General features: G+C 36.8%; 5 protein-coding genes and 2 long non-coding RNA genes across 20 annotated transcripts in view; 4 read left to right on the forward strand and 3 right to left on the reverse strand.

Moving 5' to 3' along the window:
- The window catches only part of LOC122327422 (T-cell surface antigen CD2-like), a 109,427-nt gene that overhangs the window by 79,882 nt on the left and 4,926 nt on the right, over nt 1-24,619 (forward strand). The gene's annotated exons all lie outside the window — the stretch shown is intronic.
- On the reverse strand, nt 1,055-9,155 carry LOC122327420. 4 transcript variants are annotated; one of them, XM_043222779.1, is made up of 6 exons: nt 9,080-9,155; nt 2,976-3,308; nt 2,584-2,901; nt 2,157-2,281; nt 1,568-1,658; nt 1,055-1,208 (listed from the first exon to the last, which is right to left on the reverse strand). In XM_043222779.1, exons 1-6 carry the CDS (start codon nt 9,126-9,128, stop codon nt 1,162-1,164), a joined length of 963 nt encoding a protein of 320 aa, XP_043078714.1. In that variant the 5' UTR covers nt 9,129-9,155; the 3' UTR covers nt 1,055-1,161. The 4 variants fall into 4 exon arrangements, with proteins under 4 accessions (XP_043078714.1, XP_043078715.1, XP_043078712.1 ...); XM_043222780.1 differs by having other exon boundaries at nt 1,548-1,658; XM_043222777.1 differs by having other exon boundaries at nt 1,055-1,658.
- On the forward strand, nt 11,031-11,924 carry LOC122327552 (SLAM family member 5). Its single transcript, XM_043222997.1, has 2 exons — nt 11,031-11,401; nt 11,584-11,924. The coding sequence occupies exons 1-2, from the start codon at nt 11,110-11,112 to the stop codon at nt 11,904-11,906; spliced, it is 615 nt and encodes a 204-aa protein (XP_043078932.1). The 5' UTR covers nt 11,031-11,109; the 3' UTR covers nt 11,907-11,924.
- On the reverse strand, nt 11,937-19,255 carry LOC122327582. 4 transcript variants are annotated; one of them, XR_006247655.1, is made up of 5 exons: nt 18,706-19,224; nt 18,542-18,607; nt 15,797-15,911; nt 15,450-15,544; nt 11,937-12,071 (listed from the first exon to the last, which is right to left on the reverse strand). It is a non-coding gene; the product is annotated as an uncharacterized LOC122327582 (long non-coding RNA). The 4 variants fall into 4 exon arrangements; XR_006247657.1 differs by lacking the exon at nt 11,937-12,071 and having other exon boundaries at nt 15,384-15,544; nt 18,706-18,904; nt 19,186-19,255; XR_006247656.1 differs by lacking the exon at nt 15,450-15,544 and having other exon boundaries at nt 11,950-12,071; nt 18,706-19,223.
- Nucleotides 12,079-16,502, forward strand: LOC122327506 (T-cell surface antigen CD2-like). 2 transcript variants are annotated; one of them, XM_043222922.1, is made up of 5 exons: nt 12,079-12,633; nt 12,914-15,235; nt 15,418-15,723; nt 15,824-15,943; nt 16,410-16,502. In XM_043222922.1, the coding sequence occupies exons 2-5, from the start codon at nt 14,944-14,946 to the stop codon at nt 16,481-16,483; spliced, it is 792 nt and encodes a 263-aa protein (XP_043078857.1). In that variant the 5' UTR covers nt 12,079-12,633; nt 12,914-14,943; the 3' UTR covers nt 16,484-16,502. The 2 variants fall into 2 exon arrangements, with proteins under 2 accessions (XP_043078857.1, XP_043078855.1); XM_043222920.1 differs by having other exon boundaries at nt 12,079-15,235.
- On the forward strand, nt 19,238-20,145 carry LOC122327602. Its single transcript, XR_006247682.1, has 3 exons — nt 19,238-19,309; nt 19,612-19,661; nt 19,758-20,145. It is a non-coding gene; the product is annotated as an uncharacterized LOC122327602 (long non-coding RNA).
- On the reverse strand, nt 19,728-24,423 carry LOC122327456. Of its 7 annotated transcripts, none has more exons than XR_006247644.1 (6): nt 24,309-24,423; nt 23,670-24,005; nt 22,456-22,800; nt 22,063-22,183; nt 21,621-21,692; nt 20,693-20,760 (listed from the first exon to the last, which is right to left on the reverse strand). XR_006247644.1 is itself a non-coding variant. In XM_043222840.1 (5 exons), exons 1-5 carry the CDS (start codon nt 24,379-24,381, stop codon nt 20,684-20,686), a joined length of 903 nt encoding a protein of 300 aa, XP_043078775.1. In that variant the 5' UTR covers nt 24,382-24,423; the 3' UTR covers nt 19,728-20,683. The 7 variants fall into 7 exon arrangements, 1 of the variants encoding a protein (XP_043078775.1); XR_006247645.1 differs by having other exon boundaries at nt 20,724-20,760; nt 22,052-22,183; XR_006247643.1 differs by having other exon boundaries at nt 20,743-20,760; nt 21,934-22,183.

A 24,619-nucleotide genomic window follows, 5' to 3' on the forward strand; every position in this document is an offset into this window, starting at 1 on the left:
CATGTAGTTAAAGATGTGTGTTATATTTATTACTTAGATTTTCTTCATTACTTCCCTAGACTTATGTCTTATATCATTACAGATCGCTGTTGTTTTATTTTAATTAAATAAAACATTTTAGTATGCGGTAACTTGATTCATATAAAACCACAACAGCAGAATACAGTGGAAATATGGCTAATCGGCAACAAAAATAGTTAATATCAAGCCCTGGGTGTTATTTAATAAAATTGTAATTTATGGTATCTGCAGCAATCACTCATTTTGCTCATTTATGTGAAATTAGTTTAATTTGGAGGCAGCACAAGCGCTACTGCCTTTAAACCAACACAAAATTTAAATTCAAAATTAAAATTTTACAGCGGTCTTGTTTTGTTTCCTCTTATTCAACACACAGTAACTTTGATGTTAGAAGATGTTAGATGTTAGAATCATTTAGTATTCAAAAACACATAAATATTAATAAAGGAAATGTTATTTAGGATAAATAATAATTGAAAAAAAGCTGCCGCGTTTTAAATAATCTTTATCACACAAATAAACAAAAACAAATATGACGAACAAAAGAATACAATGAAAAAAAAAAAAAAACTGCTACTGAAAGAAAGAACCAAGAAAGCTGTTAGCTTAAAGCTGAAGAAGAAAGGCTGAACCTCAATATCTGTTTAAAAACACATAAATATATGTCTTTGTAAATTGCTGTTTTAATACATTGCTTTAAAAGCCTTAATACGCTTGAACCTTGATTCCTTCTCACAGCTAGAATTTAACTTGATGCACAGTGGTTTAATATAGTTATATAAATGCTATGCTATTCAGCTGGTCAGCCAGTTCGAAGATTAATGTTAGTGGTTAAATAAACATTAGCGACACAATCTCTCAGGTCACATTAGTCAAGCTTGCAGCAAATAGCTGATAACGTTTCTTGATATTCCACTTATATTTTTGTATTTAATTTTTTTTAATAGTAAAGCACAAGTAAGCACAAACCCTGTTTTTTTTATATATACAGAAAAACTGTTCTGTGTACTATTAGATTTTTATTTTTTTTTTAAATAACATAACCTTTAATGTTCTCAAGGTCACTCTTGTTTCAGTGTCCACTACTTAAGTGTAGTGTCCTGGACAGTAGGTGTTCAAGGGCCCTCAGACTTCTGGACCCTATGCGCTCTGGTGCCCTTTTTCCCCCGCTAGCGATGCCTCTGCTCCTGTTGAGGAAAAACAAGTAAACATGGATACTCAATATTTCTCAATAAAACTCAAATACTGGTCTGTGCTTGACTGTTGTCTGCTTCTTGATTTAACCCATCACAGCCTGTTCTAAAGGCTATTACCTTCTTTCGTCGAAACACACACACACAAACACGTTGGTTTTTGTGTTTTATGGTGACTCTGCATAGGTGTGATGATTTTTCTACTGTAAAAACTGCAGTTTTGTATTAATGTTTGAAATAGTTATTTTGAAATTAATTATTTACTTATATATTACACGAGCACACGTTCACACATGCATATATACATGGGTTGAAGACAAAAAAGGTACAGACCACTGAAATCTTTGGATCACCTTGTGAGTAAACAGAGTTCAAGGACATCCCGTCTACTTCTAATGAATGAATGTTATTAGGATCAGGCTGCGAGTTCCTGTCACCATCCTCCTGTAAGAAAACCATCACAAAAGGTCAAATTAACAAGAAGATCTGATGTTTAACTTACTCAGACAAAATTAAATCAATACATACATGCTCAAAAAAAACCATCTCACTACATTTTTAAGATGAACTAAATTAATGACAGCTTACAGGTGGAAGAAAACTAATAACGTAGAGCACTAAAGAGACCGTTCTATTAAGTACACTAGTGTAAAGATACTCTGAATCTCTGTCTGAAGACGCCTTAGACCGGCTGTGGAGGACTAAGTAATGGACAGAGCTATAAACTGCTCTGTCTCTAATGTAAGACACTTAGTTCTTGAGTATTGTTATGCTTATACAAGTCTTTACACAAAGAAATGTGCATGTTTTAGTTTCAGTCAACAATAAGAAATCCAATATAATGATATTAATGTTAAAGTATTCATATCACTGTCCCTGGGATATTCTGTAAACAGTAAATCTCATACACATACAGTTAAATCAGCTGTATGTGATACTCACATTCTGTGGTACTGGTGTATGTCTCTTGCGGCGACAATAAAACACACCAACAACTACAGCAGCAGCCACCAGAAGAACAACAGCAGCAACTATTCTTCCTACAGCAGCTGAAGACAGACCTGAATCTGGAACAGAGTGAATGAAGATCCAATATTTATCAATACCTTCAGATGACACATTCTGCTCCAAGTGTGGTTCTGGTATGATTAACTGTAAAGCATAACAACAGTCCAGTTTGGCTAGTAAGACATGTTCTTAGGTCAACATTATTGTCCAAAATGATAGACTTTATCCTATCCCTACCTTATCCTTAAAATCGAGGGAAAATATGGTTAAATAACAAGAGTGTAGAAGCACCTAGCTGTTGTTGTTTTTTTTAATTGCTCAAAAAAGGAAAATGCATTGAATGATGTAGTTATTTACACACCAGAGACAGAAACATTGAATCTCTTCACTGTGGTGACGCTGAAGCTGCGGTCACTGCTGATGATCTGTAGTTTATAAACTCCAGAGTCTGTAGTCTTGATGTTCGTGATGGTCAGAGATCCGGTCTGAAGATCCAGCTTCAGTCTGTCTCTGAATCTCTCTTTACACTCATCATTTGCACAGATCTTACTCTGATCTCCAGCGATTTCAGCCTCATTAAAATACCACGTGATCACACGATTAGGTTGTTTTATTACACCGGCTTCTAAAGTGAGAGATTCCCCCTCCTTTATTTTATACGGTTCAACAACAAGAACATCTGAAACACAAACCAAGAGCTGTCGGAGGATCTTGTATTTTAAACTGTATTCAAACACTCATTAAATGACTCACCTGAGACAGAAACACTGAAGATCGTTTTACTTTCAATGATGCTGCTGCTGATCAGTAGTGTATATTCTCCAGAGTCTGTGTTTGTGATGTTCGTGATGGTCAGAGATCCAGTCTGATGATCCAGCTTCAGTCTGCCTCTGAATGTCTCAGTGCCTTCATTACACTGAACATCTGTACAGATATCACTGAGATCTCCACTGATCTGTGCAATGCGAGTGCTGCTTAAATACCACTTAATGTCTTGGTCTCGATGGTCTGTTTGAACTCCAGTGAGCAGAGTGACTGAATCTCCTTCCTTCAGAGACACTGAGATTGAACCAAAACCAGACACGACTGAAGAAACAAGCAAAACACACAATAGTGCTGTTACAATGTTTTTCTACAGATCGTAAACATATATATGTCTGTACTCATAATGTAATGCATACAAACAAACAGCGGTTGAGATTTACACATTCACTCATCAGACAAACACACGCAAGTCTCATGGAGGATCTTAACACACAATTCCTTATTCACAATAGATATATTGACAAATTCAATTATACAAATTATTTCATAGACTATAATAGACTCATAGACTGAAAAATATTAAAGATGACTATACCCAAATATATATGGTTTATATAAAGTCAATTTTTAATTATAAATGCTAGAAATGCTCAAAGACTTGACACTATATAATACTGAATGGTGGAGCTATACCGTTAAACAGTTTTTCACCATTTTTGTGATCAGGATTTATTGGGCGGGTTTAAATCGCAATGGAGCCACCAAGCCCTGCCCGGTGGAGAGACTAGACTAGACTATTTATAACTGTTATTATTCTAAAATTAGATTTTCTTTACGACGTAGGCAGAAACGGCCAACATGCGGTCGCTCTCGAGTATAAAGGGCTTACTTATGCCATAAATGCTTGGAAAGTTTAAACTCAAGTTTAAGCGTAGGCCTCCTTTTAATTATTATAACCAAAATCCGTTGCCATGACTTATCGCAATAGGTTTTGTCTTAGTCGCATAACATTAATTAACAGAAACACTTTCATTTCGCAATTTACTTGATCGGCATGCCTAGAAACGCCTACAAAAACGTCATATCCGTTTAACAATACAAATATAACCAGTCCAATTTTGTCAATGTTACTTTTTTTTATATATATAGCTACCAATAAAAAGTGTGACAGACTTTAATCTTTATCACTTTATTAAAAGCTAGCTCCACACAGTTATAAGTCAATACTTTACGACATTTATAAAATATCGCCAAACTTTTGTAACGGAATATGTAACGGGAACGCTTGGGTTTGGCCTCAAATATATAACCCGTGGAACTCGAAGGAAACGAGTAACAAGATCTCACCGGAATGAAGCAAAAACAGTGTGAGTGAATTAAAGAAAATATTCATTATCTTCACTCTTTCACGACACGACTCTACTTCCGTACTCTACAGGAAGTGAAACTAAAATATCAACAACACTGTCGCTGAGAAATGGCGTCATCAGGAGTCTGCGCAGTAGAGAAGCCCAACCGCAGACGCACGCCGTTTTTATAACAATCAAATAACTAGTTTAAAGAAAACTTTTTAGAAAAGCGAACAATTGAACGTGCATCAGTATGATAACTTAAAATGACAAAAACAGTCTTTGTGGAAAAAAAAATCATTCGAAGTGTAATTTAACATGGAGAGGGCGGGGTTTATGTCCTATACTGCAGCCAGTGGGCGAGCGACAATGCAAAGTGAAAACAAGAAAGTTAGTCAGCGTAGAGCAATAGTATACCCAGATGCTCTCTAAATTATGAATAACTTTTTAAATGCCTCAGGCTTATGTCTGAATCTTAGTAAATATGAAATAACGGTATTGAAAGAATCTCCACTACTATTAAAAAATACAACATACCAGTTAAATTTAGAATCTAATATCTTGATATTTTAATTACCAAAGATGAAGAACTAAGTGAAACAATTAACATGTCTAACAGAATTGATGAATGTAGGGCTAGGTCATAGACAGATATTTGGAGGATTTTTACTGACAAACGTGGGATCTCTGGCTAGGTGTATTTACCCTGCAGGATCCCTTCCCATTTATAATACATACATTAATCAAATAAATTTTAATTACATTTGGGAAAGAAAAACCCATCTTAAAAAAGGGACATTACTGAAAGCCTACAAAGGCCATAAACTTTGTATGAATGAGATAACGTTAAAAACGTTAATTTTGATTCAAATTATTAAATAGATGTTACAGTTAACACCCTTTTTGTTTCTTTTTTTATTACTGAACATAAATGCTTTTATGATGTCATTTAAAATTTAAAAAGGAGAAAAAATGTCTGAAGATGGATTCGAACCTATGTCAAAACAAAGGCAATATGCCATTAAAGCTGATATGAAGCAGTCGTCTTTTTGTCACTATCCAAACCACAGAAAAAAATGAACAAAAATGAAAAATGAGTGGCCACTTTTTGTCTGGCATGTCAACTTTTTAGTATTAAAACAATCTTTTGATTGTGTTAAATTAAAAACCCAAAACTTCAGCATGTCCACCAGACCATCAAACACTGACTGAGTGACAAAAACATGAATGCCAAGGGTTAAAATACAAAATCTTTTTTAATCCATATTTTTCTGTATTTTCTGTATTTTGAATTCAACACATTGTACTTAAAAGCCACAGTTCTTGAGTTCTGCCTCTTTGTTGCCATCTATGTAAAACATGGTTTTGCAGTTCCTTGTGGAATTATTTTATTCGTGGGTTGTGCTCTAGTGCGGATGAATCTAATGTTTTGAGATGAACGTGTAGCTGTCAGTCACTGCACATGAGTGAATCATGTACTTCATAATCACAGATTCTAAACTAGGTCTTGGAATATATGACCCAAATAAGAATATTGTCATTGTGTTGTTATGGGCCCAGGTAACGTGACGGCAAGTCATTGGTCAAGATTAGATTTTGACGGAGATGAGAAAAATTCTGAGCATTAGGAGACAACATTTTTGGGCCATCTTTGTTTGCAGGGACTGAAAGAGACCATTTTAAATGAACCTATTGATGGGGATGATGAAGATACGGCAAAGAATGCCGAAGCCTATGCAGAGTTAAATCAGTTCCCAGCGGCACAATGCATGAAAAGTGGTGATAAGGAGTATCTCTTTCGGGCAAGTGATGCTGAGATGGAGGTGTATGCTGCCAGGACGAGAGGCCTAATGGTGGATGCGGGTGCAACCTCACATATCATCACAGACATTGCAAAGTTTCAGAGTTTTGACAGCAGTTTCCAGGTCAGCACACACTGTGTGGAATTGGCTCATGGCACTAGGTGTAAAATCTGCACACAGATTTAGACCCAGTGTCCAGAGATGGTCATAGGTGAAGAATTTCCGAGAATTTCTCCCAGTGAGTGCAAGTTCCTGGCCCGGTGGCTAGGTCCCTATGAGGTGGTAGAACGGACAGGCCCAGTCAACTATAGGGTGCGCCAACCCGGTCTGAGAAAGAGCCAGCAAATCTACCATGTAAACCATGGCAGGAGCCGGTTCCCTCTCCCAGTGATGTCTTTGCAGCGGAGATCCAGACCCCCATAACTCCCCCGGTCAAAATGGGTGACCAGTTGTCCCCCAGGCAGAGGCAAGAGGCCATACGAGAAGAGGTGAAGAAAATGTTGAACCTAGGAGTTATCGAGGAGTCCCAAAGTGCTTGGTCAAGGCCCATTGTCTTAGTGCCAAAGCCTGATGGAAGTACACGGTTCTGTAACGACTACAGAAAGCTGAATGAGATTTCCAGATTTGACACTTACCCAATGCCAAGAATAGTTGAGCTGATTGAAAGATTGGGTCCTGCACGCTTTATCACAACCCTTGACTTGACCAAGGGCTATTGGCAAGTGCCTCTAACTCCTCAAGCCAAACCAAAGACAGCCTTTTCTACTCCGGATGGGGCTTTTCAATAACGGGTTCTTCCCTTTGGGGTCCATGAGGCTCTCGCAACCTTTCAAAGGCTCATGGATAGAGTCCTTCAACCCCACCAACACTATTCTGCAGCATACTTGGATGACATTGTTGTCTACAGCAGAGGTTGGGAGGAACATCTTCACCATCTGGAGGCAGTCCTAAAGGCGTTGCGAGCAGCCGCCCTAACAGCAAATGCCTCCAAGTGTTCACTAGCCCAAGAGGAGGCCAACTACCTAGGGTATACTGTCGGAAGAGGAAATGTGAAACCACAGTCCAAGAAGGTTGACTCTATACTTTCCTGGCCCCAGCCTCGAACCAAGAAGCAAGTAAGGACTTTCCTTGGACTTGTCAGCTACTACCGACCCTTTATCCCTAGTTTTGCCACAAAAGCGCCCCCTTAACTGAACTGACCCGCAAGTGCCACCCAAACCAGGTAAACTGGACTAAAGAAGCAGAGCAGGCTTTCATCGACCTAAAGCAGGCTCGCTGTGGTGAACCCATCCTGCAAGCCCCAGATTTTAATAAACCCTTTATCTTACAAACAGATGCCTCTTAAGTTGGAGTGGGAGCAGTGCTGTCCCAGCTACAAAAGGGTATGGAACACCCTGTCATGTATATTAGCTGTAAGCTACTTCCAAATGAGAGAAACTATGCAACCATAGAAAAAGAGTGTCTTGCCATAAATTGGCCTGTTGAGAAACTGAGATATTACTTGTTGGGGCGAAAGTTTATTTTAGTAACTGATCATGCCCCGCTCAAATGGATGTCTCAAAACAGGGGGAGAAATGCACAAATCACTTGTTGGTTTCTTCAGTTGCAGGACTTCCAATTTAAGGTAGAACACTGGGCCGGGAATCCTCATGCAATGAGGATGCAATGTCTAGGAGACATGACGGCTGTGGTGCGTGCGCTCCAGGTGGGGGCCTGGAGCTGGAAAGAGGGGTATATGGTGGCCAGGAAGAGTAATGGTTCCCCACAAGGCAGCCTGAGCACTTTTTAGCACCATGGAGAACCCCACAGGAAAGGGGTCACCAGGTAATCAGGACCAAGGATAGCTCCCACACAGGTGTTCATCCTTGCTTCACTAATAAGGAGCCTCAGCTGCAGACTGTTGGGTGCGATCAGGAACCACCACATAAGAGATTGGAGAAGCCTCAGTAGGGGAAGACAAGAGCAGACGAGCAGAGGCTGAATGCTGGAACCCCTGAACCACTGCAGTGCAGTGCAGTGCAGTGCAGTGCAGTGCAGTGCAGTGCAGTGCAGTGCAGTGCGGCCGTGAGTAGCCTGGACACCTTCCACGAACTCCCTTTTCTTCTGCCTTCCCCTCAGTGAAGTTGATTGGCTGCCAAGAGACCAGCCCGTAATGAAGGAACAGCTTTAGTTATAGTTTTCTTCCAACCCCTCTCCCTCACCTTAAGAAATAAAGAAATCTGAGTTCTGTTCCATCTAAACCTGCCTGCTGTATTTCCTGAGTGGACAACCTGAGCTAATCTCACCAATTTGGTGGTCAGGGGCTTACTATATGTATATATGTATATGTGTGTAGTATTAAAAATACACATACTGCATTGTCTGCAATAATATGGTATTGCACACCCTACACTTGAGCTGAGCAGAAATTAAAATCACTTTGATTTTGCTCTTGTTTTCAAGATCAAAGTTTTCAGGAAACGATGTGTCTTGCAGTCAGACCACATCCTACATTCTGTTTTACCGAACAGGCCATGTTTCTGGGAAATGTATCTCAGTCAAATGAAACATGTTTTAATTAAGAAATAAAGTGAATCCAAAAACACAAAAGCAGTGTTTTTTACACTAACGTTACACCACTGCATTCTCCTCACAGTTATAATGATGGGTAGATGTAACCACAGCTAGTAGTTCAAGCCCTGTGATTACAATGACCTTCATTGAAGTTTCACAAAATTCAGATATTATTGTACATTTAAATTTTTTTTTTTTCATTATTGATCATGCATCATCCAGAGGTCAAATAATCGTCCGTCGTCACTGTAATAATGCGTTTTTCGGTGAACTGAATTCATGTCACGTTGCTTATGTGATAATGATAATAAATAACAATGATACATTTTTCAAAGATTACATAATTTTATCATTTATAATAATTCTAATTATAAATGAATTTACTCACCGTAATAATCCTGCACGTGCTCTATTGACAGTCTGTCACTGTCACCCATTTCCGTGCACTGAAAGTGATAGGTAGCTGTCAGCCCGTAACTTTCTGCATAACACCGGAAGAAGGGTGTTGTGGGTGTTATTTGTAGTGGTCGCAAAGGAATTGGGGCTTACTGACGCTGTTTTATTTACCTCAGAGAACAAATTAAAACTCTAACCCTCAGAAAAATACTTAAAATGCATGGAAATTAAACTGTAAGATGCGGACGATCGGCCGAGGGTTCAGTATCAGCGGACCAGACACCGCAGCAGGATGATATACTGTGGAGACCAAATATCCTCATGAGGAAAGTAAAACCGGACACTTCTGACCCGTCACCACGAGGGACCAAAATAACTAAAACAATTAAAATAGTAAATGATGCTTATCCGAACGGGTTTAGTTTTAGGGTTACAGGTCTGCTGAAAAAAACAGCACATGTTGGCTAGGTGTGAGTCTCAAACAGATTCCTTTATTTGGAACAAAATATTTTAAACAGGTCATTTTTAACAGTCTATTGGAATAACTATCTTAACATAAACTCTCTTTTCTTTTCAAATTGCGCCATCTGGTGTGTTTTAAATGACAACAGCAGCTAAAACAGCTTTACGGCACAGTCGACTGAAAGTGTCACGTGACATAATAGTTTTCATGCTGAGCCAGAGCTCGCTTTTTATTTATTGGACTGATTTAAACATTCATTTCTACATTCCTTGAAGAAAAATGCTGCGAATGGCTAAATTATACTAAACACTAAAGTGGACGGTGCTGTTGATCTTTGTTAAAATCCAGACACTTAAAATTTATTATTTATTTATTTTAAGTCTAAAATATACTGGCAGCTTTAGCAATCAAAATAGATGGTTTCAGACAAGTTCTAGTAAATGTAATCATTTCCAGTATTCCTAGATGAGATATTATAGCAGATTTGAAGTAGATGGACCTCCTTTAGCCGGAAAACAGTAGCCATGCGTTGAGGAACTGACTTTACGAGAATCTGACTCTTATATATCTGATACCATAATGTCTGGTCCTTCGGTTCCTGTAAACACAGCTGCCATGAACGCACTCGGTCTGCAATGATGATTAGATGCCCAGCAGTTGAGAGATTTACTGGATTTTGGGGCCTAAAATGACCCAAGGAACATCTCAGACACAACATAACACCACCAGCGCTGCTAGCCACGAAATTTGATTCGTCAGACCAGGCCGTTTTATTTCAGTCTCACTGGCCCTGGCCTTGTTTCATGCATTGCTGGTGATGGCACACAGTTAGAGGAAGTCAAGTAACTACACTCTCAGAAGAAAAACTATTATTAATAATCAATAAGGGCTAGATGAACATCATGTGCAAAAGAAGGGTGTGAAGTAGGAGGGTCGAACGCTTTCAGAGGAGAATTCACACAACACTTTAACAGATCTGCTGTTAGTTCACGCACTGAACCACTGAAGAAATGTTTCACATGTGTGTCTTGCTCTGTCTGTGCTGCTGAAGTCTGACTGGTAAGGTGTTTTTTTGAGTAAACTAGAATTAGATTACTTTCATCTGCTGTTATGCACCAAAAACATAATTACTGAATACAATACAGTATCTAGTAACTCTGAGTTCAGGTCTCTTTTGAAACTTCACATTCAATTTCCAGGTCATGAAGAATAATGAAAATCCCTAGAGTGAATGTATATGTTCAGATGCACTTTTTATCTATTTAAAAATATACTATATAGTGATCTGAGTGAGCTGTCACTAATCTACTATGAAGGGGGTTCGCGGCTGTGTTTTTTCTCTTATTTCATAAATTATGCTGCCATGTACTCTATTAATTGCTATTTTAAATATATTTCAAATATTAATATAAATTTATTTACTCTCTGCGTTGGTAAAATGAGCAGGTTTCTCTTATACTTCACATAAATGAAGCTGATTTCAGGGTTTGTAAACCATCAGAGGATTTAATCTGAATAAAATCTGTTCATCAGATGTGTTTAGTGAGTCGGTGTCGGCGATGGAGGGAGATTCTGTCACTTTATACACTGATGTTGCTGAAATACGTGAAGGTAGCAACATAGTGTGGAAATATGGAGCTGGAAATTCTCGCATAGCTAAAATTAAGAAATATAAGCATTTTGTTCCGGAATATAATGATACTTATGAGAGATTCAGAGACAGACTGAAGCTGGACGATCAAACTGGATCTCTGACCATCATGAACATCTCAACTCAACACGCTGGAGATTATCAAGTAGAGATAAATGGAGCAAAACTGACATCAAAAACATTCAGTGTTTCTGTCTATGGTGAGTAGAGATCATTTGTTGAAATGTTCACGTATTCTATTTACATATAGTCTAATGTTTATTTATTTTATATTATGAGATGCCAGACACGTTTAGTGATCATCATCAACACACATTTCAGTTCACAATGTAGAAAATAAGACAACTGTGTTCATATTCATTTTATTCTCTCGTGTTTTCAGCTCGTCTGCCTGTTCCTGTCATCATCACTAACTCTTCAAACTGTTCTTCATCATCATCATCTTCTTCATTGTTGTGTTCGGTGGTGAACGTGGGTCATGTGACTCTCTCCTGGTACAAAGGAAACAGTTTATTGTCCAGCATCAGTGTGTCTGATCTCAGCATCAGTCTCTCTCTACCTCTGGAGGTGGAATATCAGGATAAAAACACCTACAGCTGTGTGATCAACAACCCCATCAGAAACCAGACCACACATCTGGACATCAGTCGACTCTGTCACACGTGTTCAGGTACAACAGAGCTGATGTATGTGTTTAATTACTGAGCTGATCTCTGTGTTCTGTACATCAGATGCATCACACATTAATCACGTTTTATTGTCTCTCTTTCTCTCTCCTTCAGTTCCTCCAGACTCAGTCTCTCTGATTGTGTTGATCTCTGTCTCTGCTGGATCTCTGTTGATCGTAGCTGCTCTCGGGATCTTCTGCATCTGCAAGAGACACAGAAAAACTGGGAAGTATTATCTCCCCCTAATAAACATATAAAATAAATGTCTATTTGCATATAATGACACCGAGCGTCCTTCTTCAATCATCACACTCGCGCAAGAAAAGATTTATCAGTTGCACATGATCTTTATTTTACGAACATTTATTTTATGCAACAAAGATGTGGCTGCTGCTCTGAAATTCATACAGATTATAATTGCCGATTAAATAAAAATCCTGTAAAATACTTAGCTTTGTTAAACATCACATTTATCTTTGATTTATGTATAAATTAGCGTGCGATTATGTGTCCCTTTTGGTGACAAACACTCTTTTAGGAACTATCTGTGGAAAACGTTATAGGTCTAATAGCTATAATTCTGTTAATGCTGTTTAAAAAAATAAAAGCAATTACTTCGCTGTTAAAGCTGAAAGTCCTAATAATGACAAAAATAGCAGTTTTGTGATTTTAATGCATGTGTTATTGTTAAAACAGATGAGACTTTTGAAGAAGAGATCATTTATGCAGAGACGACATTCAACAAAATAAGCGAACGGAAATCGGTGAGACAATTACTTGAGTATTTTTTATTAATTATCATTTGTGTTTTAACTAATATGAACAATACATTTACTACAATATTTATTTATTTAATTGAAAAATATATAAATTGAATATAAAAAGAATCATGTTCTGGTAAATCAGAGAAATTATGAAATACATTAAAAATTCAAAAATTGTAACCTCAAAAGTTAAATGAAACAAATTTTGTGTGTGTGTGTGTGTGTGTGTATATGTGTATGTGTATATATAATTATTACATTATGTTATACTTTTTTGCAGAAAGTTGAAGAAGGTCATGTGGAATACGCACCAATCAAAATCAGAACATGATTAAACTTAAAAGCTGTTCTAAACACAAGAAACTTCATTAGAAACACTGTGGTTAACGGGCGATCATTTTCTCTGCAGTATTTTTGTGTTTGCAAAGCATAGATGCAAACTGGTTATTAAAAGGTGACAAAGTAAACACGGCTGCGGTACTGATTATTTATATCTGTACAAAAATGTGGTTTAATCTGCTTGCTAGAAAAGAAAAAAAAACAACAGCTTGTGCATGAAAGTGTCTGCTGCTGGATGCATGCATTTAAAGGCGGTTTGTTAGCGTGTGTCTCAAGGTGTTAATAGTGTGTGTGTGTGTGTGTGTGTGTCTGAGGTGTTGATATATTGTTTAAGTAAGCGTGAGACAGTGTGAGTGTATCTGAGGCTGTCTGATCAGGGTGTCTTTGCGAGGAGTTTTCATTTATGCTCACACGAAACCATTGACTTCTGCTTTACATGGAAGCTACTTTACTACAAAGCACTAAACCCAGTTTAAAGAAAGTTCTTTACAACCCTCATCCTGAAACGTTCTTAAAGGGCCAGGTCATTTTAGCGCTTCTCGGTTATCTGCCACCGTCTAGTGCAGTGTTGACTAATAAACACGTGGCAGTTTATTATCTCCATAGGTGTAATGGTTTTAACTGAACTCCTCAAAAAGGCAGTCACTAAAGTGTTTTTTTTTTTAAAACAACGGCAAAATATTAAAGTAAAATGTTCTTGCAGCCATGTAAATTATGAATAAATTAAACATTTCATTAAAGGTAGGCTGCATTTGTGCTTCAATAATGAAATCAAGGTTTAAGAGTAAAATTGCACATGAATTGTGCTAATATTAGCTAAATGTACATTAAATATAGAAAGTGCTTTGAGATGATGATGTATTTTGGTCCGTGAAAGCGTACATTTGGGTTTTCTAAATTTATGTATATGAAATAAGGAAATGCATGAAGTAAAAGTACTATTCATCTTGGTCAGGATAGTCAGTGCAGCCAAAAAGTACATTTTGAGTGAGATATGTTTTCAATGCCAATGTTTCATGCGCACCTTGTCAGTAAAGATGGGAGGTAATGTAACTGATGACTGTTGGTTGATTAGTACCAAGTGATTAGTCACTTTTAAAATGAGTAGCTAATTATTATTGTATTACATTTTTGAGCAATGAGCCCAACTCTGATCAAAAGCAGGATGAGAACTAGAAGGTGTCAAACACGATTCACACAGAACTTTAACACTTCTCTCACTGAACCGCTGAAGAAAATGTTTCACACGGTCGTCTTGTTCTGTTTGTGTTGCTGGGGTCTGAATGGTAAGTTTATAAAATCATTTTATGGCTTTTTTTGTATTTGAGTAATAAGGCTGTATAATACAAGATCTACTACAGTTTCTGCAGTCGTCACAAACATCTACAAATGTTATTAAAAATGAACCAAAGTGCAAGAACTTTATAGTCTATAGGAGACTTTCCAGTGATCTAAATTTCCCATATATTATAAAAAATGTAACATACTTTCGATCTGCAATAATTACCATAAAATAATTGCAAATGTTGAAACTTTAAACAATGATTGTTCTCTAGACCTTGCAACAAATCCAAGATTAGGATGTTACACCAAAAAGGATTTTTTAAGTTTAAATCTAGACTAAATCAAGCTTTATCTAATAATTCTGCTGCAACAGAACTTTAACCCTAGTCTTACTTCTTACGAGTCTAACTTGTTTGCTTTTATATTTATTATAATTATATATTACACAAAAACAAAAAATAAATAAATAACTAAGACTAAGAGAAAAAAATAAAATGACTGATGTGATATAAATCTGGGTCAAATAAATTGAGTTATGTACATGTGTTGTGCTGTTGTTCTCAAATTTTTTCAACATATGAAGTTATTTCAGGGTTTGTAAAAGGTCAGAAATTGATTTTAATTGACTTTAATTTGTGTAAAACCTTTTTATATTCTCAAGGTGTGTTCGGTGAGTCGGTGTCGGCGATGGAGGGAGATTCTGTCACTTTATACACTGATGTTGCTGAAATACATGAAGGTAGCAACATGGTGTGGAAATATGGAGCTGGAATTTCTCGCATAGCTAAAATTAAGAAATATAAGCATATTGTTCCCGAATATAATGATACTTATGAGAGATTCAGAGACAGACTGAAGCTGGACGATCAAACTGGATCTCTGACCATCATGAACATCTCAACTCAACACGCTGGAGATTATCAAGTAGAGATAAATGGAGCAAAACTGACATCAAAAACATTCAGTGTTTCTGTCTATGGTGAGTAGAGATCATTTGTTGAAATGTTCACGTATTCTATTTACATATAGTCTAATGTTTATTTATTTTATATTATGAGATGCCAGACACGTTTAGTGATCATCATCAACACACATTTCAGTTCACAATGTGGAAAATAAGACAACTGTGTTCATATTCATTTTATTCTCTCGTGTTTTCAGCTCGTCTGCCTGTTCCTGTCATCATCACTAACTCTTCAAACTGTTCTTCATCATCTTCATCATCTTCATCACAGCAGAATTGTTCATTGTTGTGTTCGGTGGTGAACGTGGGTCATGTGACTCTCTCCTGGTACAAAGGAAACAGTTTATTGTCCAGCATCAGTGTGTCTGATCTCAGCATCAGTCTCTCTCTACCTCTGGAGGTGGAATATCAGGATAAAAACACCTACAGCTGTGTGATCAACAACCCCATCAGAAACCAGACCACACATCTGAACATCAGTCAGCTCTGTCACACGTGTTCAGGTACAGCAGAGCTGATGTTCATTCAATGAGTTGCTCTGTTTGTTTTGTTGATCAGACTGATTCAATCACTTACATTAATGACTCTTTCTCTCTCCTTCAGTTCCTCTAGACTCAGTCTCTCTGATTGTGTTGATCTCTGTTTCTGCTGGATCTCTGTTGATCGTAGCTGCTCTCGGGATCTTCTGCATCTGCAAGAAACACAGAAAAACTGATCAAGAAGGCAAGTGTTATCTTTAAAACAGTTGTTCTTTTAAACAGGTAAAATTGAAAATATTTTAAGTATTTTAGCAAACCAATGTCCCTCTTTTATCATTAAATTAAATATATTCTAATATTTTTTACTTTTATAATAAATGTACATTTGTGTATAATGGCTTCTTTAATCATCTTTCTTAATCTGTTTTATGGTCTTCGTTTTATTGATATCATTTATACATGTAGATGGAGGTAGCTGGTGTTGAATGATAACTCTTGCTGTGCTTGTTAAACTTAAATTCAAAGATCGTAGAAATACTTCGATAAACGTCCCATTTGGCCCATTGTGCGTGGAAAAATGCATAAGCCTAATGACTATAATTAATTTTTAAAACCTTTGAGTGTTAGTTTGGTGATCAATTTGAAAGCCCCGATAAAGAGCCAGAGTTTTGAGGTTTTAATGCATGCGTTTATTGTGACTTGTCAAGTAGAGATCCTTTTCACCGAGATGACATTCAACCAAAGAAGCGCACACAAATCGGTAAGACACTTATTGATAATATGAGTATTTGTATAATTAAAACAGTGTTATTTGTTGTTAATAACATCAGCAAACAATGAACAATACATTTACTACAGTATTTATTAATTATCTTTTTTTAATGGACTGAATAAACAGTTCAGTTGTTCATTCTTAGTTTGTTAGTTCACAGTGCATCAACTAATGTTACCACAATGTCCGACTTTAATAACGCATTTTTAAATGTTGAAATTAATATTAAATAAGTTGAACAAATGATATAAAAGTAGTGTTCATTTTTAGTTCATGTTAACTAACATTTTCGCTACATAAGAAAACAAATAATGCTCTGGTAAAACACATTTATGACAAAATTAGGAATTATGACACGTTAAAGAAAAATGTAAAATTAAAACATTAACGCTCTGGTTTCACAGACAAGGCTTACGTCTAGTCCCAAAGTCTGAGCTGTTTCAGATGAAGAACACCTGCACTGATCTTAAAATCTCTTAAAAGACTCACACCGGTAATGATAAAGAGTCCTGAAATATCTTTATCAAACTTTGGCCCAATACCGGCTGAGTACAAGCCGTTTGTGAAACATAAATAATGAGGTTAAGAATTTCAAATATAACTAAAAATGGTTAAATTATGACATACCCATTTTGACTTGTGTGCATCATAAAATAAGCTAAGAGTCATAATTTGGAAACGTAATCTCATTGACTTCGCATTGACTTTTTGATAATGATTTACCAGAGCTTTATTTATTTAATTTTTCTTATTTGTTGGTTATGCCTGTCATGATAACTATGTTATAACTACTGTCCCAGAAATGGCTGCGATATGATTGGCCCTTCAAGATGACTTTATGCAACTGAATACATGATAATATAACAAGTGCTGCGCGCACAAGATGACGCTAAAGGCAGTCAAACACATCCATCCAAAGCATGTTTACATAGAAAATGAAAAATAAAAACTGCATTTCCTCCCACGTGATCACTCCCAGTATGTGAAAGATCATTTACTGTATATATTGTTTCATACTGGAGTTTTAAGGAGAACACTAAAAAGCTGTTTAAGTGATGTTCTTTCACCTACCGATGTCTGCTTTTTCTATGTACAGTATTTTGTGATATATTGTGTCTATGTATATTGATTTCTTCATTAGGCCTGCCAAAGTATGGGCCTTCGTGGTATAATGATCTCTCACATGAACCTTACAAACAACTGTGCCGTGTCTTAATAAAAGACTTGATATTGCTCTACATATAACTATTATTATATCTTGTTTTTGAGACGGGATCGAACTCAACGTCGTTCTAAGTACAAACACACTTTTTCATCGACCGCCTCAGCATTGTCAGCCCAGCATTTTTATTTTAGATGCAAACTTTTTGTCAAAAGGTGACAAAACGAACGTGCCTGCTGCTGGATGCTAGCCTTTGAAGGCAGCGTGTGTGTCGAGGTGTTAATAGTGTCTTTTTGAGTGTGTATCTGCGTCTGACGTGTCGATAAACGTATGCCGAGTGTATCTGAGGTGCGAATGGCGTGACTGTATCTGAGGTGTCAGTCTGTCTGATCAGTTACACTCACGTTAAAACAAAGACGCCACTGTTTTGGACCAAAAATGTAATCATTAGTACGAAAAAGTGAAATGTTGCACACTTTGCGTGCAGGACGATGCCATACAGTGATCCTACTACACTCTCAGAAACAAATAAAAGGTACAAAAGCTTGCAGGTGCATATTACTACCTAAATGTAAACCAACGAGAGCTTGCACCTTTTTTTTTTTCCTGAGAGTGTAGTTTCTATTGTGTTCATATAGTCTATTCTTTCTAAGCAGAACTATTCTTGATTTTTTTCTTTCTTTCTTATAAAGGTTACACCCTGTTTTCTTCTGCCAGCCTCTGGGTCATTTAAATATTAAATGCAATGTATGATTTACAATTTTTGATTTGTGTTTAATGACGGTTAATAGTTTACGTTGCTTGCATCAGCTTCGCGTTTGCTTAACAAGGCTCCTTACTCTACTCTACAGGTAAAACAATGGCTGAAATGTCATATTGAGACCATAATCAGAAACAGAAAATCTCACCTTAGGTTCAGGATCAGATATGTTGACCGCTAAAGATGTCTGCTCCAGATCCAGAAGTAACTCCTCCTGAAGATCAGGATCAAGAGCGTTATCAAGCTAATCGTGCGTCTTAGTCGAAAGAAAGCAATGACAGATATCTGGTTAGTGCAGTGTCCTGGTAACACCTATGCATCAGTGTGCTTTGAGTGGATGTTTGTTCACTGGTCAAAACAGCTCACATGACGGATATGATAAAGTCTCTTTCATGTTCTGGTCTGCAAAAATGTCTCGGAGGGACATTTCGGCAGCAGGTGAAAACCACACTTTGCACACCTCTCCTCAGCAACACACAGGAAGACAAAACGAGGAATAACGCGTTCATTTCTAAGAAAAATGAATAAAACGTTATTTCAAGTCAAATACAAAGCAGGATTCCCGCTACAACATTAACGCGGGGACACTGTAACCCTCGCTGTTGTTTATAACGCATTAGCATTAGCATCGTCTGCTAGATTTGGCTTTAGTGTGCATAGAAGCAGGTTGGTCTGCAAAACTGTCATGTGGTTTCATTTTATATAAATGATATACCGCATTAAATGTATGTCTCCGCCTGTTTCTATAAAATAAACATGAGACTGCACTATAGAAACTCACTAACTACGCACCCTTAAAAACGAAACTAAAAACAGCATTTGGCCACTAGAGGACGAGAGTCGTTTCTTTCTTCTTCTTCTTCTTCTTCTAGGGTGTATTGGTAAACAACGAGCTGCACATTACCGCCACCAACTGGTATGTAGACCACGATGTGTAATAAATCAATCGTAGCATCTATCTTTCACTCTCAAGGAAAAGCATATTTTAGGTCACGTGTTTTCAGATTTTCTTAAATTTTGGATGAAATTCCTCAATTAAACATTGTTACGTTTCATATAGTCATGGTCAAAAATATTGGCACCCTCAGTAAATATGATCAAGGCTGTGGCAATTATTCTGCATTGAAATTCATTTAGATCTTGAATTATTATGATTATTTAATCACAAAATCTGTATAACTTTCTCAATGATTTGTTTCATTTCATTGTTTCATCCAGTTTCATTGGAGTGAAGAACAACATCAGTCAGCTCTTTCACACATGATCAGGTACAACAGAGCTGCTATCTGATACTGACCTGATCTGTTTCACTGTAAAACAGATGTTTTCACTTCTTTTTATCATTATATTTTTATTTGTTACAGTTCTCAAAGATGCATTTACATCATATACACTGATCTGACATTCTACAGAAGAAATCCACAAACAACGTTGAGTTATTGTGTTTATGATAATCTGACATGCACATTACCCTAGATAGAAATAAAATTATCCAGCTAACTATATAATTTAAGATATAACATATAACATAAGAAGATGAAAGTCCCTTTCACTTTCACATACTTGTGAATCCAGTCTGATAAACCTAGACCTAAACATTAACATACATGCTAATATAATAAAAACTACACTTCGGATCATTCCTCTCCGAGTAGCGGCTATTTAAAAGTCAGAGTGAAACCTGCTATTATATGGCTCATGTTATTATACCTGTGCATAAGTGCAAATTATTAAACATTCAATAGAGCTTTAGAGGTAGAGCTTGAGGTTGTATTTCTTTCCATTCCTAGCTGTTATATATGCATGATCATCCATGGTCTAACAGATAATAAATCATCTCGTATCAAACAGTGATTAAACGAAAAGTGTGAAATATGAAAAAGTAAAAATATTACCAACAATAATAGAGTGATAGGCTAGACTTAATTTCTGTACACAAGAACACATTTAAAGAGTTCTGGTGGTAAGAGTAAAAACGGAGAGATGAAAAATACTAAGAAACTTTACCGTAGCCCATAATTAAACTTAATACTTAATACTTAACCTACTTACTTAATACCTATACTTAATTAAATAACTATTAATATATTAATATTGCAGATAGTATAGTTTACATCTAAATAACTGTGCAAAAATGCAAGACAATTGTAACAGAACAATTTGGGATTTTTACAAAATAAACTTCAGCTTACAAAAAAAGCTCAATTTTAAAGCAGTTAATGCAAATATGCTGAAAGGTGCGCACAGTGCCATACAAACTGTAAATGATGCTGTATGTTCCTCTTCGCAATTAGACAGCATCTCTTTGACTATTCGGTGAAGAAAACGGGACACCCTTTGCACAAGCAAGTTTTCGACGCCAATCCACTATGAGAAGAAAACAGATTGACAGAAGATGAAAACAATCAATGATGCAAATACTTTTCAGTCTGATGATTCGGATCTAATAAATCACATGTGCACTGCCCATACTACAATAATATTGTATGACTGAATGCTTTATTACTAAATGTTCGGGATGAAAATTAGCTTTCGTATAAAACAGCTGAAAGGAATAAAACAGCGCGATGGGATTTTTTGCGAAACGTCAAACTTTCCAGTTAAAGATGTCATGACGTGAGAAATCAAATTTGTGTTGATATTCTGATATATAGCCGGTCTTTGTACTATTAATACATCCTGCAAGTTTCACATCTTAAGTCATCCTCTTCGTTATGAACAATGCATTTAATGAAGCTCCCCATTTTGATACTGCAGGATCTGTGATGTCATAAGGAGAAAATAAATTTGCATATGACCGCCTCCTCACAGCAGACCACAGGCCCCGCCCACTGACATTCAGTCGCTTTTGCTTAAACTAGATGAATGTCGTGTCAAAAGTAATTTTCCTCTAATGGAAAATAATAGGTTCTTTTCTATTAAAAAAAGTGTAATTACTAAAATATGAGAGCCTGATAAAATTCATTTTATATCAATAATATTTTCAAAACTATTATTCACTTACAATAGCAGGTTAGAGCTGTTTGATACTGTTTCCTATGCAATTAAAAAAGGGTTGAAAATAATACATTTTTATAAAAAAAAGACTTGATGAGTGGACCTAAAGGAACATTTTAGATTTTATATAAAAGGTAACAAAAAGTGATTAAAACCCCAGTTATCTTCACAATTTGCACATCTAAATATTCTGTAATGATAAACAGAAAACTCAAAAGCAGAATTCTCACCAGTTGCTCCTACAACCACCAGCACAACACCAACACATAGTCCTCCTATACCCAGTACAAACACAATCCAGTCTGCAACGAAAAACACATTACTAGGGATTTATATATATATATATATATATATATATATATATATATATATATATATATACACAAACAAACATATATACAAATGCTTTCACCTCTCCACCATTAGGTCCATAATATTAAATGAACAGAAATGGCGTCATCTAGTGTTTATTACACTACAAATGGCATCACAGTGCAAGCAGGTAAACTGACGATATTGTGCATAATGATAATAACTTTCGACCTGTGAACAACTGTGACGATGAGTCAGAGACGTTTGGATCCATATGCAAGCTCTTTATTGAGAATGGTCTAACCGGCAGGAACTCAAGAACAGTGTCAGTGATATAGGAGACAGAGACCGAATCAATACCAGGACGAGGGTCCAGGCAGGCAGCGAGTGATCGGAGTCGAGGAATCCAAGCAAGGAGTCAAGAGGCAGGCAGGAAACAATCAGAGAAATGAAAGAGTCCAAGATCAACACGGTAAACCAACTGTAGAATATAAACAAGGATAAGACTTCGCATAGAAAGAAAGCCTGAGCACAGCTCATAAAGAGGGTGTAATGAGTTACATCTGGGAAGATAATCATAGTCTTAGGTCCCATGCATGATGGGTGAAGTAGTTCGGGAAGGTTAGTACTCAGGGGAGGGTTTCGTTCGGTGGTGGTCGGACAGAGACACAGAGCCAGTTCATGACAACAACATGCATGTAGTCTGACTTTGTTAGTGTGAATTAATGATCTGAATGGCTGAATTGTACTCACTTGTGTCGTTTTCACTATGGCCATTTTCACTGATAACTCTAATGCTGTGCTGACGGCGGATGACGCTGCTGTTGGTGATGATCGCAAGTTGATAAAGCCCAGAGTCTGTAGTCTTGACGTTCGTGATGGTCAGAGATCCAGTCTGATGATCCAGCTTCAGTCTGTCTCTGAATCTCTCTTTACATTCATCCTCCATACAGATCTTACTCTGATCTCCAGTGATTTCAGCGATGAGAGTGTCATTAAAATACCATCTCATCAGATCTTTTGGGTTGCTTATGACACCAGGATCAAAAGTAGCAGTGTCTGCCTTCTTCACTGACTTGCTCTTTGTTTTATCCATCTCTGCACCGGGAACACAAATAAACGTCTGCTGCATGAAATAAGAACTATGGATCTAGATGAAAATTAGCAATGAACGAAAACCACATTCAAAGCTTAAAATTAAATGTCCAGTTCACTGATTATAGTAGGCTTTGTTGTTTTTTTGCTGCTTCACACATTTAGTGCAGACATGATGTTACACTACAAAACTATATTCATACTGATCATTTACTTTTTTATAATGACAGAAAAATCTAACAAAAAAATCCATCACAGAGATATACGTAGGCCTACATCTGAGTTAAAATACATAATCTAATATGAAATCAATAACTTGCGAGTTCAGGTTTAATGATTCTGCTCAACTGGATGGTATCTTAAAAATAGTTTGAATCATTCACTTTTAACAATGTTTTACTCTAGTATCGGACAGTCAGACTGTCAGACTGATGGCAGAAGGTCCAGTATTAGGTTAATCCCGAAGAACATTAAACACGACGGCGCTTCTCTTTCTTGAGGGGGTTTGGTTTCCAGGAGTGCTTTAAAGAGCGGGTCTCTGGGAAATCCTGTAGAAATTTACATTCAGATGATGAAACCAATCAGACGAAGACTTTTAAAAGCATTGCCAATTTTGTGTGCCGGACGCTCAGCTAATGATCTGTAGGCCTGACATTTTAGTCTATGGCCCTGTCTCAAATACCCTCACTGTAGACTGTGTCCGTTAAGTCCACAAGACATCCCGTCTGTCATTTGAGTTTTCTAAAAGAAGCTAGACTGCTCTAATGACTTATCAGATCAGCACCTGGCCTACAGTCTAAAGTATTATACTGAAATTCACTGCTGTAAGGATAACATAACTTACATTTTTTAAACATTCATTAATGACTCACCATAAACAGCGATGTTAAAGATTTTTTCAGTCATGCTGTTGCTGCTGATGATCTGTACTTTATATTCTCCAGAGTCTGTGTTTGTGATGTTCGTGATGGTGAGAGATCCAGTCTGATGGTCCAGCTCCAGTCTGTCTCTGAATCTCTCAGTGCCTTCATTACACTGAACATCCGTGCAGGTCTTACTGAGATAGTCGCTGATTTGCGCGATGCGGGTGTCGTTAAAATACCATTTAATCTTTTCGTGTTGGCTTGTTTTAGCATTTGTGTTTAAAAAGACCGAATCTCTCTCCATCACGATCACGGACTCTCTTTCTGTATAAACACCCGAAGCACCTGAAGCAGGAACAGATTCGTTATAAACCACTTTATAAAAGAATGACATGTAGCAGCACTGTTTTTTTTGTCACGATTATAGGAGTACAAAACAAAATATGACCATAGTGTAACCATTTCGGCGTGTTTAGATAAGCCACGAAAAGGAATAGACCACACAGCTGTTTTGATAATCGGTATAACAAAAGCGAAACTAAAGCGAGCATCGCAATAACATTTCTCGAGACAACGTTACACAACAATAAAGCACACATAAATTACGGTCTGTCGAGTGTTGCATCAGGCTACGTTCACCAGACTTACCAGGTTGGAAAACCCACACTGGGACGAAAATAAAAAGGTTCATCATCGCTTTTTCTCGGAAAAACAAATGCATGATTTGCAGAATCGTCTGTGTTGACGCAATAGCAAAACACTTCCTAAAGAGCGCGCCCTCTCTTGTTTAAAATGATGTGTTGTTGTTTTATATATATATATATATATATATATATATATATATATATATATATATATATATATATATATATATATATATATATATATATATATATATATATATATATATATATATAAATTCGTATATGGTTATATTTATTATAATATTGTTAATATTG

This window comes from Puntigrus tetrazona, chromosome 22 (genome assembly GCF_018831695.1).
Source record: "Puntigrus tetrazona isolate hp1 chromosome 22, ASM1883169v1, whole genome shotgun sequence".
NCBI lineage: Eukaryota > Metazoa > Chordata > Actinopteri > Cypriniformes > Cyprinidae > Puntigrus > Puntigrus tetrazona.